This window comes from Solanum lycopersicum, chromosome 2 (assembly GCF_036512215.1).
Source record: "Solanum lycopersicum chromosome 2, SLM_r2.1".
Classification (NCBI taxonomy): Eukaryota; Viridiplantae; Streptophyta; class Magnoliopsida; order Solanales; family Solanaceae; genus Solanum; species Solanum lycopersicum.
In genome coordinates, this window is record NC_090801.1 from 67520669 (window position 1) to 67536455 (window position 15787).

The 15787-nt window shown below is 32.6% G+C and overlaps 2 protein-coding genes across 2 annotated transcripts; one reads left to right on the plus strand and one right to left on the minus strand.

The window, feature by feature from the left end:
- The first annotated feature begins 2889 nt into the window (after positions 1–2889).
- On the plus strand, positions 2890–3910 carry LOC101248254 (protein GAST1-like). Its single transcript, NM_001309377.1, has 4 exons — positions 2890–2992; positions 3111–3170; positions 3261–3294; positions 3421–3910. The coding sequence occupies exons 1-4, from the start codon at positions 2930–2932 to the stop codon at positions 3600–3602; spliced, it is 339 nt and encodes a 112-aa protein (NP_001296306.1). The 5' UTR covers positions 2890–2929; the 3' UTR covers positions 3603–3910.
- A 699-nt stretch (positions 3911–4609) lies between these two features.
- LOC101247975 (uncharacterized) lies at positions 4610–12424 on the minus strand. The gene is made up of 12 exons (XM_004232077.5): positions 11639–12424; positions 11015–11100; positions 10735–10814; positions 10400–10455; positions 9889–9937; positions 9351–9497; positions 8721–8816; positions 8497–8610; positions 8169–8293; positions 7447–7679; positions 5264–6073; positions 4610–5162 (listed from the first exon to the last, which is right to left on the minus strand). Exons 1-12 carry the CDS (start codon positions 12178–12180, stop codon positions 5113–5115), a joined length of 2388 nt encoding a protein of 795 aa, XP_004232125.1. The 5' UTR covers positions 12181–12424; the 3' UTR covers positions 4610–5112.
- Positions 12425–15787: the final 3363 nt, after the last annotated feature.

Here is a 15787-nt window from a genome sequence, read left to right on the forward strand (position 1 = left end):
CTCATGGTCATTCTTTTTAACATCATCTTTTTCTTTATTTTAATGTAATGCTATTAATTGAGGCAATAAAAAAGAAGTATCTAAACGTGAATCATGAAGAGCCTAGCATATAATTGCAAGCAAATGGTGATTTATGGCTACACTTCTTCTGATCTATTAATTCAAACTACTTAACCATGGTTAAAGACAAGGATTTGTATTCAAGCTACATAGGTGCATGTAATTTTTTCCCCCATACTCCGTTAAAAAAGAGAAATTCCGATCATTTCGCCACATTCTCGAATTACACAAATACTTGTTAATATCCTGCAAGGTTTGTACTTGCACAGACTTATAAAGCTGGAACTCTCTCGATTGTTCAATGAATACAACCAATTAATCCCATGACTGACCTACTCTCAGCCCCAATCAAATGAGGAAATTGCAAAACTCCAAGTGCATTATTGAAACTAGGAATTAATTAAAAAATGTATTATGGACCGAGCTAGTGATATATTATGAATTAGTGTTAAAAGAACTTTTAAATGGAATCTCTATTAAAAGAGAAAATTGCAAAACTCCAAGTGCATTATTGAAACTAGGTGTATCACGGACCGAGCTAGTGATATATTATGAATCAGTGTTAAAAGAACTTTTACGATGTAATATATTAAGTTCAATTTTTGAATCGGCTTCTGCTTTCCGAAACTCCAAGTATAAAGACAAAAGAGAAGAAAAGTAACATAAAGTGGGAAGATTAGTGGTCACTCAAAACAATCATGGGATATAGCTAGTGTTTTGGCCATGAAATTTGATCAGATTTTCAAGATTTGAATTTCAAGTAAAATGCATGTCCAGACGCAATTTCATGTTTCAAATATTACAACTTCAAGAACTCAAAATTTTCAAATTTTGACTTCAAAATCTATGACGAAACGCGAAAATAGCATGTACTTGAGGCACTTTATTAGTTAGTTGGATATTGAAGAAATATTGTTGAAGTCCATTTATATTATGGAAGTTGCTGTACATATATTGTTGGTGGTGGGCAAATTGAAAGCTGGAACCTCTAAAAAGGGCATGTGAAAGCACATGGTGAAGGGTATGCTATCACTTTCATTTGTTTTCATTTGCACATGCTGATGTGAGATAATTGAGATAACTTCTTCACTCCAACTTGTTTCCTCTTAAATTATTTAGTACTATACTTGTCACCACTCTGTTTATCACTACATATTTTGCCTAAACTTCTATTAATATGACTGAAATTCAGTCATCTTTTTTATCAAGTCTAACCGATACCGCATATTTAAAGCGAGTGCACTGTGACTTATTTTTTAAAAAATGAATAGATGTATGATAATGTCGAAATAGGATAACTCACACGGGTGATTTAATTGGTGCAACAGGTGTCTGGTGGTATTCCTTAAGGAATATTAAGGATCGATCCCCCATCAATTGTTGAGCTCATTTCATCGGGCTTGTCTAGCGCAAATTACATCTCTGGTGTGAATTGTAAGCTATTTCAAAATATCAAAATTGACTTGAAGTTCGGTGTTGATATATGATAATGAATTCACTAGATGGTAACCATACCCATTTCGATATATAAAAAAATTTCAAAAAATGAAGCACAAAAAATATTTGGTTATTCATTGTTAAGTCCCACATAAGTGGGATGAGGAACAGTTAGACTCCTTATATGAATTTAGCCAATCTCTCTTCGTGAATTAATTTAACGGTTCATCTCAATTAATGAATTAAAGAATTTTTAGAAAATATTTTCTTTTTTTAGATAAATAAATTCTTTAAAATAAGGAAAATAAAATAGAGAAAATAATTGTCAAGAGACATTCTAAGTTTATTGTCTTCTCTCCATCTATCCAACCCCACCCCTTGACCATCGCACTCCTGAACCCTCACTCCCCACCTCGTCCAACCCCCACTTCTTGACCATCTCACACTCGTTATTCCTATTGTATTTTGCTAGATTAACGTATAAATATTTTTGAGATATATTTTCCTACTTATCCAAAATGAAAAAAAAAAACTTATTTTTCAGAGAAAGCACTTTCCTAAGTGTTTTTCCATCTATTAAACCCAAAATGTAAGCAGTTTTGTGTTTTCCATCCTTTTTGTTGTTCTCTTTTTCATTTTGTATCACTACTTGGAGAAACTTTTTAGCTTTCAACTTTTCATTTTCCTTTTTATCCCAAATAAAAGAAGAACAGAGCCATGTGCCTTGGTAAGGTTGAAAAAGACAATTATGAATTAATGACCCTCCCACACACCTTCTTACTGCTTGGAGACTAAGAATTGAATGATCTAGATGAGAAATATGTTTCACATACTATTATAGACAATTTTTTCAATTTATATATTTGCTTATTTCATCTTAATTTGTTTGTCATTTTTCTATAAATTGGTAATTAATTAAACAGTTACCATTAATGACATGACCTGTTGGGGCCACTTCATTCAAAAGTGTAACGTCTTTTAAGAGCAGAGAAAAATATAAATAAGACATGTGATCTCTTTTTATCTTCTTAAATTTAAATTGTTGATACTGAGGACTATTTTGGTACTTAATGTATACTTTTTAGATTATGCTATGTATGGCTTTTGAACTGAACTATGAGAAAAAAATTGACTTGAAACGAACAAAAAGGGCAAAAAACTTCTTACACTATGCGAAATTGAAATAAAATGCTCCGGTTAATAGTTTGGTCCAAAAATATTGATGCAGTTAATAGATTTTGGACCAAACTATCGATGCTGTGTATAGATTTATTCAATTTTGCATAGGGGATACTGTTGGAGTGTGACAACAGCAAGTGCTAGGCTAAAGAGATTAACCACTTGAGAAGATCCCTCTCTATAAATAGAAGTCGATTCTCTCAAAGCTCTACACACTTCACTTCCTCTCTTAGCTTCACACAAAATTACTACAATGGCTGGGAAAATGAGCATTGTCTTGTTTGTTCTTTTGGTGGTTTTCCTGACTCAAAATCAGGTGAGCCCAAATGTTTTGCGCATCTCTATTGTTTTCGACTCGAATTATATATATATATATATATATATACACGTATTGTTGAAAATATATTAAATGATGTGTGTGGTTGTGTGTTCAGGTTTCAAGGGCCAACATTATGCGTGATGAGCAGCAGCAACAACAGAGAAATAACCAACTGGTATGATCCATCTTGCGATTTTATGTACTTTCTTAGGTGATCAATTTTAATTTCCATGACTAAACTATATTTTATATGTGGTGTTTGCAGTATGGTGTTAGTGAGGGAAGACTCCATCCTCAAGGTATAAAAACTCACTAACTAATTTTAAGTTCAACTTCTCATAGGAATAATGCTGAGATTACCGTACAAATTTTTAATAAAGGTAGGTAGCTCCGTCCTGATGAAGTGTGTTGTTGTAATTTTTCAGATTGTCAACCAAAATGCACGTACCGGTGTTCAAAGACATCGTATAAGAAGCCGTGTATGTTTTTCTGCCAGAAATGCTGTGCAAAGTGTTTGTGTGTTCCTGCTGGTACCTATGGCAATAAGCAAAGTTGCCCTTGCTACAATAACTGGAAGACCAAAAGAGGTGGCCCAAAGTGCCCATGATCATCCATATTGTATTAAAATGTGACTGCAGACACCCAACTTCTGTCAAATCTAGTAGTATTAATTAATTAATCAACACTTGTTGTCTCAAGTGGTGTATTAGCTAGTAATGTTAGGTCCCAATTATATAGAAGAAGATTGGGCTAGCTACAAGTACAATAGCATGGTTATGATTATGCAGCTTTTTTTGTGAGACTTATTTTATATTATTATTATGATTATATCTTAAGTGATATTTATTGGTGTACCATAAGAATTATAGAATGTTCAAGTCATCTAATCCAAGGCCAACTTGGCGTTTGAATGGGCTATTATACTAAAGCAATCTCTCTCTCTCTCTCAAGACTATTTTAGTAGCTTTTACAGCAACTAACTGATTTTTCGACTCTTGAGTATCTTAATAACCGCCGCCGGCCACCCTCCCGATATCTCCGGTTAAAGTACATCACTTTGAGTATATTAATTCTCTCTGTTCAGAGTTGAAACTCCTAAATTCTCAAATGTATCGTTCAGTTTCTTCCAAGTCATTCTCTTTCTATCGGGAAAATGGTTGTACATGTTTTATTTCCTTTGTCGTAACACTGTATCTTCTATTCTAGAAGCTCAACGGAAGAATCATGAACTGAGTTTTCGATTTTTCATCTGGGCTTTTAAAACGAAAGCGATTTTGCAGCTGATTTTGCTTGTAAAAGATGGTGGATTCGATTTATACTGGACTGTTCTATATGAACTTAAAGGTTTCTGGGAGCAGATAAGGCTGTTGAGACTTTTGGTAAAGATCAATGAAGCACAGCTACTTCTGAAGTGTATGAAAAATCACTAGAGAATTATGTTGTTCCCCTGAACACAACTATGATTGGGGGTTTTAAGGGTGAATGATAAGATTCTGCAGAATTATTTTCTCCCAAAAGGTGTCAGCTTTGAGGTATGGCTTTCAAATGTAAAATTCCATGCCTTCAGAAGAATACAATCTCTCACTCTTAATCAGATGTTTTTGGAATCAAATATTGAGAATAGAGAAACGGTAGCTGTTCCCTTTCTATTGGGCCTTCGTGCATTGAAAATCTTGATTAATTGGTTGTCGAACACATTATACAAAAATAAAATCGACTTGTATCATGCTACACAAAATCACTTATGAGCTTTTTTGGAGCGGGCACAAAGCATTGCATTACAAGCACATTTTCTCATTATCTCTATCCTTTCCGAGTCAATCTCTATATACAATTCAATCAGGAAGGTGTCAGGTTCTTGTTAACAGAAGGTACAGGAGCAAGAGTGGGAGAATGGGATCATAATCCAGCTCTTGTATCTTCACGTTTTCTATTTCTTTTCTTCTCTTCAAACAACAAATGTTCTCGCTCAGATGTCCCTGTGAAGGATTTTCGCAAGATGAGATCTCAAACCAAGCTGTAAATGCTATTTAGTTACATGATCCATCAGCAATCTGTAAGCCGAGCTACCCCATCCCATAGTTAGTTATGTGTCAAACGATCAAAATCTCTACCATTCAGTAACCAAGACGATCATTCAGTGAGGTGCGTCCGTCACCTGATTGCCCTGGTAAAAGTTTCACAAAGACCAGCAAAATTGTCAAAAAAAAACTTGAACATCCATTAGTAAGCAACTAAGCGTAGGCATGAACCAAATAAGTGGCATACCTTCAGGAGGAACCCAAGAATTGTAATCCTTCTCACTCTTCAGAAATGATGGTCTGTCTGGACCAAGAACCTTCTTTTGCTTTTTTTTCTTTTCCTTCCTCGTTTGACTTTCATGTGATACATCACCTCCGCTGGATTCCACTTCATCATCAGTACTATGGTATCTTTGAGAATGTTTCAACAGCAGAGCTACCGCATCTTCTGCTTGTAAATCAGCTCCAGTGGATTCTTGAGAATGTTTGACTTCAGTAACATCAGACTTCTCAACTTGCTTGCGCTTCCTTATTATTAGTCCAGGAGCTGCACTTTCAATTCCAGAGTCAGCAGTCAACTGTGTAGCATCTGGTTTTACCAAAACTTTATTCCTGTCTTTGTAGTCAACAAATTGATCATTGTCTTGCAGTTCTGTCTGTCGTTCAATAACTTTCTCTTGTTTTTTCTTTTCATCTACAGCACCAAGCCATTGGGGCTTACTAGCAATGTACACAACATTTTTACCACCAGCTGCATCAGCCACAATCTCCTTCTTTGTTTCTTGACTGAATGAAGAGTTCGCATCAATAGTATCCTGTTTCTCCATTAAAACCTTAGGTTCTGCTCTATCTTTTTTGTTCTGCTCGGGTGGAGGCTGCTGACGGGCAGCAGTTGCAACAGTTTTGGTCATATTGGTCTTTGGTTCTTGTACTTTCAGCTCCCTCTTTTTAGCAGCCTCACCAGTAGGATCAGCAATCTTAAGCAAGTAAAGTACCCTGTCCAACTCCGTCTGGAGAGTAGCGAGTTCCTTGTGAAGCTTTTCCTCCTTCTCCAGAGCTGGCACAGAACCAAAAAGTAAAAGGTCAACAAAAGACGCATACTAAATTCTATCAAAATTCTATCTCAATAAAGGAGTTTGAATATAATTCATGGGTGGGATACCCATTCTTCCACTATCAGAAATGATCCCTTGCTTAATATTGAATGCTCATACACATAAATATGCAAGTGTTACTGGAGTGGAAGGATTTAGCTACACCGTTCAGCAGATATGCATGTTGTTAACTGAACAAAACTACCCAATGCATTTCTCTTAGATAAATGCACAATCATTCTTCTTATAAACTGACAGCTTTTTTTTTTTATGAAGGAGAATTCGTTAGAAGGCATCAAGAAGATGCAAGGCAAAATATTTACAGCATAAAAGGGGTCTGCTCCTGTACAAGAATTTACTAGATGACTAAAGAGCAGACAAAGTCCAAAAAAAGATCAACTGTGGTTACAGGGGCCTGGTTGAACCAACTATATAAGCAGACTAAACAGTTGGATTTAAGAATGTGGTTAGGAATTGAAACCCCATCGAAACATCTACAATTTCTTTCATTCCAGATGCACCAAAAAATAGCTGCAGGCACCATATTTGTATGTATTAAAAAAAATAAAAAAAACTTAAAAATATCATCAACTTGAAGATGCATATTCAAGTTGATGATATTGAATGCTGCCTATGTGATGGGAAAGTTATGGAAACAAATGAACACCTGTTTGAAAAATGCACATGGATGAAAAGTGTATGGCAGGAGATTAGTGAATGGACAGGTATTGCCTTGCAAAAAGAGGGGATCAATCAAGTACTAGGCAACATCAAAAAGAAACATTGGAAGCAATTTAAGGAGGAGGTAATTGCAGCCATTTGTGGAGCTGTTTTACACCACTTGGCAAATAAGAAATTGGAGAAGGTTCAAAGGGAAGCATGTACATACGAAAGAGGTAGCAACACAGTTAAAGAAGGAGATAATAGAAAGGTTAAATTTAGTTAGTCATTCCAAGAAAGCACAGAAATGTAGTTCTTTCATTCAGCATTTACTTTGTAACTAGTTTGTTTTGGTTGGAGGCCTAGTTCCTGATCTTGGAAATAGGTGCTCTTTAGTTTGTACTTGTTCCTTGATGGCATGGTAATATTTTACATTTGTTACCAAAAAAAAAAAATAATACCAATCATTAGGGATTGGTCCCATTATGAACAGAAGAGACAAAGTGAGAGACCAGTGCATGATAAGATGCCACCAGATACTCCACAAGCTTTGTCAAATTTAACTGAAATCTCAAATATATAATATCATAAAAAGAAACCCAAATGTTACCTCCAACGAGATAAGAAATTAGCATTCAGACAATTTTGGAGTTTATTTGCTAAAATAATCACGCACCTAGCTGAGATGAAAGGCCAGACATGTAAGCATCTAGTTCATCTCCAGCTTCAACTGCACTTTCCTGACCTGTACCATCCTTTTCATCAAGAAATAATTTTCTCTTGTCTTCCATTTCCCTGACAATGGCATCCTTCTTATCAAGAAGAGAATCAGCTGTCTCAATTGATTGATTTTCGCCAACTTTTCTCTTTGAAGGCTTCTGTGTGCGATCATAGAATTCATCCTCCTCACTGTGCGGTAAGAAATTCAAGTCACCTTGTCAATGCGCTAGCTCAACTCACTAATGACAATCACAAGTATATTGCCAACCTTATATAGATCATTTCAAGCAAACATACGGCGTACACAATGAAATTTGTTGAAATTATTGAAGATCTACAAATTATGTACTAACCACATGTTGTCACTGGACTAGCTCCACTCACTAAATAAAAATCACGACAATTTCAAGTGTGCGTTTGGCCAAAGAATTGTATTTTCAGGAATGTGAAAGAACACCAAAACAATACTTCCACTCTAAAATACTCACAAAAATTCAGAAACAACTTCAATTGGTACTCATGGCCAAACACAACTTTTTTTCAAATACTCGCAATTTTCATGGCCAAACGCCAATCTAACATTCCTAAGATCATTTCAAGAATTATGTACTGCATAAAGCATCAACCAAACAATGAAGTTAGTTGAGATCATTGAAGATCTGCAAATTACATACTAACCTTGAAAACTCCTCTTCTTCAGGCTCCTTTTTCTTTCCATTGGATGTCCTTCCAGTGCGTGCACCAAGACTTTCCCGTATACTCTCATTTAAAGTCTCTTCCAAGTTTTCAAGCTCTTCCACTATCTGATAAATTTTCAACACATGAATTAAAGGAAGTGGCCAAGCTACCCTAGGATATTGCTAAAACACTCAGTATACTGGAGTATTATTAGACCTTATAAGAAAGGAGTTAAATGAACATGTGATATTCAACACCAAATAGAACAAAAGAATATCTTCTTTGAGTATTAAGGAATCAAAGAGAAAATGATGAAGGAGCTATTAACCTGTGATATCCTCTGTTCATTACGAGCAATTTGAGTTTGTTGTCCCTGTGTCAATCCACCTTGAGAAATATCCTTGGCCCGAATAGCATCTATCTCTTTTTTCATATGAGCAATCTGAAATCAAAAGGGGTACAATAAGATTCGCATACATTTGCAAAGGGGTACTTTTCCTCAAGAGATCCTTCAGGTTAACAGTAACATAGAGAAATTAAGTAAACGGGTACCTTTTCAAGTCTTTTCACAACTTTTTCACGTGTTTTTTCCTGCTTCTCTGTAAGCTGTCCCTTGTAAGTTTGCCAAGTTATTTCGTCAACTTCATCCTAGCATCAAAATCAATTCGGATAGCACTCTATCAGGATTTCATCACATGCTACAAGAATTTAAAATATTGAATGAATAATAGCAGGAAAGAATGACTGCAGTGTGCAAGGGATCAGTGCTCAGAAAAAAAGTTTAACTCGTCTATAGCAGGTGAAAGCAACCAAAGCATACAGTTACATGCACAACCCGTGACTCTTTAATTCCTTGGACAGTATCACTTATTATGGAGTCCACAACATTGTCAAAGGTGTTGCTGAATATTTTAAATACATAAACAATTTCTTTCAAAAAAAAAATAACGGTGGGTTGGGGATTGGGCTCTGCACCTCTGCAGAGATTTAAGTTGTCTAACAACCTACAGAGAGGAACATTCGGAAAACAAAAAGAGAAAAATTAACACTAAAAACCTTGCCAGTGAGAAATTAGTTGATATGTGTAGGGGAACATCCTAGAGTAACTGTAATAACTGTTATCCAAAAAGAATTGTAACATATACCAAATACCCTAGAGGAAAATGAGACACATAAACTGACCTCGTTCTCCTCAATAGCATCATCACGCATTCCCCATGAGATCCCATCTGCACGAGATGCTTCCAGTTTTGCACGGAGAAGTGATGATTCCATGTCATGCATCTCTTCCCGGATCTTCGCTTGTCTTACCCTCTTCAGGTCAGCTTCCTACAACATAAAAACAAAGTAATGCATTTGAAAATAGTTAACTCTAATAAAAGTGTTCTGTTTGGTAAAATTTTGCCGTTCAATTTGTTGAATATGTGTCATCTGTTCTGGTAATCAGTTCCAAAAGGGATTTGATGAAAAATGCTATATTGCATTGGCAAGACAAGCAAGAATAACTGTATAAAATGTTCTAAGAAATAAAAGGAACTCTGCTTTTTTAACTTATAAATAAGAACAATTATGAATTATCCGACCAAGGGCATTAAATAGCTTGTACCCCTAGAACATCTGGTGTGACATAGATAAGGAATAAATAGGAGTTAATATCATTCCAATTGTCATTACAAAAATAATTAGTATCTTTGGAATTGCAATAGCACAACTGTCATACCGGTGGCATCAAGTCAGTTGGTCCTTGAAATATGTATAATCGTGATGATCTGTAGAAAGGGAAGAACATTAGAAAAATGCCAAAACATTATAACACCACTAGTAAGAGAACTTGTTTATTCCTTCCGAGCATGATCATTTTTAATCCAGTGTAGTTTTGTATCATTGCGCCTGCAACATAACCTTTGTACTTCTAGGACACTCTTCTTGTGAAAATGTTGCATCTTAAAGGCCCAACATTCATCGTATTATTACTTTGTTGGTCTTAAAATCTTCTCATCCAACTTGCCTTCTCATTTTGAATGATGAAATTTGTATCTAAAAAAAGATAAATGAAAGAGCTCACTGTGGAACTACTGGATCATAATATCAGAATGAGGCAACCATCCATAATGAATATAGTCTATCCTAGAATCTCAAATATACATGATTTTAACTATCATCCTATCAGATAGATAACATAACAACATAGAGTGCCAGTTTTCTTCAACAAGCTGGAGTTAATAACTTACTGTCCAAATCGAAGGACATCACCAACATGGAGATCCACAAAAACTCTCTTTGTCACCTAATAGTTTGCAAATGGGCAAGCCATTAGTATATATGCTCTTTACTAATTTGAAAAATGAAACCACACCATAACAAATGACAAGGATGGAACTAATGATCTTGACAGTAACAATTATGGGCAGAGGATAGAGCAGACAACTATAAAAAGGAATGATGCATAAGCTGAAGGCAAGATACATAAGCTGAAGGCATGCAATTGATTATTTGAACCTCCTCATCTGTTTTATATTCTGAGTTAACTAGAGTAACTGATAGGTATAATAATACGTTAAAATACCTCTTTTTTATTAACAAATGTCCCGTGTGTACTACCAAGGTCATAAACATAAGCATTGCCGTTTCCCTTGAACTGTAAAACTGCAAAGAGATGGTGGTTACATAATCAACGCCAATCAAAAATCTTTTTTAAAAAACTGAACAAATATTTGCATATGAATTGTGTTAATTACACCAAGAATATCCATAGAGCACAACAGCACAACGATATAAGGAAATAAAAGGCTGGTAGAGCAAAGTTAGTCCCATATATACCACTTGTAGAAGTAAAGAAGCATTACCAGCGTGAAAGCGAGAGATGGTCGGGTGTTCAAGAACAAAATCACAAAGATCAACACGCCCAAACATGTACGCCCCCTTCTTGTGCCTGGACAGCAGTAAAAGGTGATAAGAATTCCATTAAACAAAGTAAAATCCCAGCAACTGATACAAAAAATGAAGCCTTGCAGAGTCCCAGAAACAATGCAAATGGGCCGTCCTCCCCATTCGGGAGACATGAACAGTAAGAGAGATATAGAAACCCGTACAGAATGTTTAACTAGAAAAATTAAACTTGTGCAAGTTCAATTGTAGGAGCTACAAAATAAGATAGCACTTGATAAGAAACCTCAGTAACCCTTACACGTAGCTTCTAGTAATATGATAGACAATTTCAAACCAATAAACTAAACATTAGGCAATTGTACCAAAAATATAGATACTACTCAAAAAAAAAAAAACTTAATGTGATAATCAAGGACAGTAGTTATTTTGTTTTAGTCAATATATTCATAGAATTAGAAGGACACAATAAAATTTCTTCCTTATCGATTCGTTTGATTGTGTTACCGAAAGTGGTACTTAAAACCCAGCACAACAGAAGAATAAGCTTATGAGGAACCAAACATAAGTTTGCAGACACATACACATCAAATTTATCAATGATCGATCCATCTTTAAGCACTTCAAGATAAAACCGATGACACGGACGCCCACTCCAGGTCGGAATCGTGTACGGAACCGAAGCAGCTGATCGTTGTTCTTGCTTTTTGTCTTCATTGGTGTCGTTACTTCGGGACACAGAGCTGGAGTCATCTTGAGAATTGGCACTTTGTTCATGTTCAGCACCAATTTTATCCGAGTTCGACTTGCTAAGGAATTTTGGAGGTGGAGGTTTCATTAAACTCAAGTTGGAGTCTTTTTGGGCATTGACACTAGTAGGTTCTGAATCACTAGTAGGTTCTGAATCACTTTGAGAAATAAAAGGTTGTGATTGGGACTTCTGTTGATCGAATTGTTTGGATGAATCCGAATCTGAATCCGAATTGCTTAGAAGTGGGGGTTTCATTGAAGTTTGAGTAGAGTTTGAGGTCGAAACTTCATCTAAGTTTGAAGCATGAGGTTCCTGGGTTACAACCGCGGCGGTTTTAGGGTTCCGGGGCGGCGGCGGGTTCATGTCAGTCGTCATTCTAAGACGGGAAGATGAACTTAGTGGCAAGGAGGAAGGTGGAGGAGAATGGAAGACGGAAGGAACAGCAAGAAGAGGTGGAGAAATTGGACCCAAATCTTGAAGCCCTCCGGATACGGGTCTAAAGCATCCCAAAAAGGATTTATACCTATTTTTTCGTGGCACTCCCTTGAGAAGAAGGGCTTCTTTTTTTAAAAAAAATAAAAAATAAAAAATTTACTACTAATTATATTTTGCAAGAAAATAGTCTATGAATTTTTGCATGCATCTCATTTGTAAAAGTAAATTCTAGTAAACAGGCCTGAAATATTTTGCATTAATGATAATTTGACTAATAATTATTTGTATTTCAAATATTAACTATCTTATCTAATTTTTATAAGGAAATTAATTTTTATAAGAAATTTTAGAATAATTAAGATCTCAGTTTTCGATCTACTCTTTTTTTCGTTTCACAAATATTTTATGACTCATGCATAGAGGATATTTTATTACTCCTTTATTTATTTTTTATATTTAATCTCACCGTTCATCACCATTCACCACTCATATACTAGTTCTCAATTATTATAATTAAATATTCCATTATGAATCGTTATGTACGATCATCATTGTCATTTATTATTACTCGTGATTACACAAAACTCACTAACACAGTTTATTTATAATCAACATTTATGATAATTGTTGGTTATTTTGACAAAATACATAAGGAAAAATTCTTTCAGCGAGAAAAGTTTGGTCATAATAATAAAGGCACATGTTCACATTATGAACTAGTTTTTTTTTTCTGGACATTTTTACCCATTAACTCAAATAATGAATATATTCTTCAATTATGTTTCCAATGCATTGAAAATGATTGATGAGATTAATTGTTTATGATTCCATAGTTAAACATTAAAAATGAACCACAAAATATATCTACCAAAAAGATCATAAGTATCACCCACCCTTCTCTCTTGAAATTTCAATATCTAAAAAATTGTTTTTACAAAAAAAAAAAAAAATGGGAAAAGGCTCATTTATGCTATCGAACTTTCAGAAAAGACTCATTTATGTCATTCGATAAAAGTTTGGCTCATTTATACCATTACCGTTTAGAAAAAAACTCATTCATGCCATTATTTTTTAACAGTGATTTTGTAAAACCACTTTTTACACGTGACAAGTTTTGATTCGGCCACATAATTTTTTTTTAATATTATTATTTAATAAAAAAACCACCCAATATTTTTTTTTAAATCCTATTTTTAAAGAACCCCTTTAACTTATATTAGTGACCCATTTCTTTCCTTTAATTTTTCAATCTGAAAACTCTAACAAAAAAGGGAGATTTCTTCACTTAAGGACAACAGTCTCTTCTCCTTATCCGACAAAATTATGGTTCTTCCTTCACAACTCATTTATGAAGTAGTAATATGTCAACTAACCTCTTTAATCTTCAAAAACGAGATTGCAGTCCTTAGTTAGGATATTTAGGATAAAAGTGAATGAAAAATTGGGTTATCAATGGGTTATAAGGGATTTTTTTTAAAAAAAATTGGGTGGGTCTTTACTTGGGTGAGTCTTTATTTGGATGGGTTTTTTATTTAATATTTTTTTAGAATTTTGATTTATGATTTTTATTTTTAAAATGATGTGGCTGAATCAGAACTTGCCAAGTGTAAAAAATGGTTTTACAAAATTACTGTTAAAAAATAATGGTATGAATAAGTCTTTTTCTAAACGATAATTGCATAGATACGCCAAACTTTTAATGGATGATATAAATGAACCTTTTTTAAAAGTTCGATGGCATAAATGAGTATTTTCCCTTAAAAATGTAAGCGTAGTAAAAAACTATATAACCAAAAAATATTTTAAAAAAAACTATACTATCTCTTTTTTAGTTTCAAAAAATCCTCCTTTTTACTTTTTTTTACAAAAATTTATTTATTTTCTATTTTTTATGTCTTAATGATAAAAAGGGAAAAATTTAAAAGTATAAAAAGAGGAATAAAGTGTAGATGATCTATTTTACTTTATATTTTCTAATATAAAAAAGATAAATTATATCTAAATTTTAATATTAAAAATTTATATTTATAATACTCAACATTAATAATCTGAAATTAATCGAGTTGGCAAAATAATTACTCCTATTTATTTGAAGGAGTTGTTTTTACAAATTAAATTTTTAGAAAGAAGTTAAATAATAAAAGTAGAGTATATTTTATTAGATCGTACTAAGAATGTATGTGAGCGAAATATGAAGAAACTGAAACTACAATAATGTTTCTCGTATTATGTAATTGTCTTCATATCTCAACCTCAGATGAATCATATCATAATAAAGATTCATCAATATTAGTACTTTTTTTATTTGAGTAGTAGAGATGCATACAAATATTACTTGGATAAAAATGTTCATGGAGCTTCATTCAAAAATTATAATAACATCGAACGGATATAGAAAAATCTTTATAATTTCAATATAATCTTTTACAAAAATAAATTGAAAGAAAAACATCTTTATAGTTTTCCGATGGCAACGACATTACTAATATTTAAATAGGCTTTAATTAAATAATCTGATTAATTATTGTGTAAACAAATTTAAAGTATATATTATTATTTTTAATATAATATGAAAAAATATTATAATAAAAACAGTCAAAACTCAAGATGCTTTTAAAATATTATACAAAACATAAAATTCATATAACTTTGAAGTATCAATCCTAATTAATTACATTAAACATTTGTATATTATATATATTCAATCAAAGATAGACCCTCTATATTTTGAAATCAAATATTTACGTCCTCTATATTACAAAAATCATACAAATTTTATCCACCAATAATCTTATTTCTAATTTTCTAAAAATATATATAAATATTGTATAATATGAATGTTCTGCATAAATGAAATTATATCTAACTAATTATATATACATAATTCTAAAGCAAGAAAATAACTAAAAAGAAATTACACATAATAAATATTGCATTTAAATAAAATTATAAATAAAGTACGTATTTATATTAAAATAAGTTATTACTAACCATTATATATCTTATTAAATAATTTGTATCACTTAACATTTTTAAAAAATATATTAATTTTTTTAAAAATTAAATGCATGAATAAAAAATTTCTTTTCGATTTAAAATTTTGTGAGAATAACTTCACAAAAACTGTTTTTTTTTTATAATTTTATTTTATCTTTTAATAATTTACTTTAACATATGAATAGTATATTTAAAATAATAATATATAATAATATTAAAGAATAATAAAATAAATAATAAAATATTAATAAAATATAAATAATAATAATAATAATAACATATAATAATATATAATAATAATAATAATAAATAATAAAATATTAATTATTATAATAATAATGTATAATAATAATAACAATAAAGAATAATAAAATAATAATAATAATAATTATAATAAATTATAAAATATTATTAATAATAATAATTATAAAATAAAAATAAAAACAAAAGAATTTGGATAAAAAAGTAATATACGGTCAACATATGACTTTTAAGTTGAAAAAAAAAGTACCCTTTATTTAGCTTTTAACTTTTGGCTTAAAATAAATTA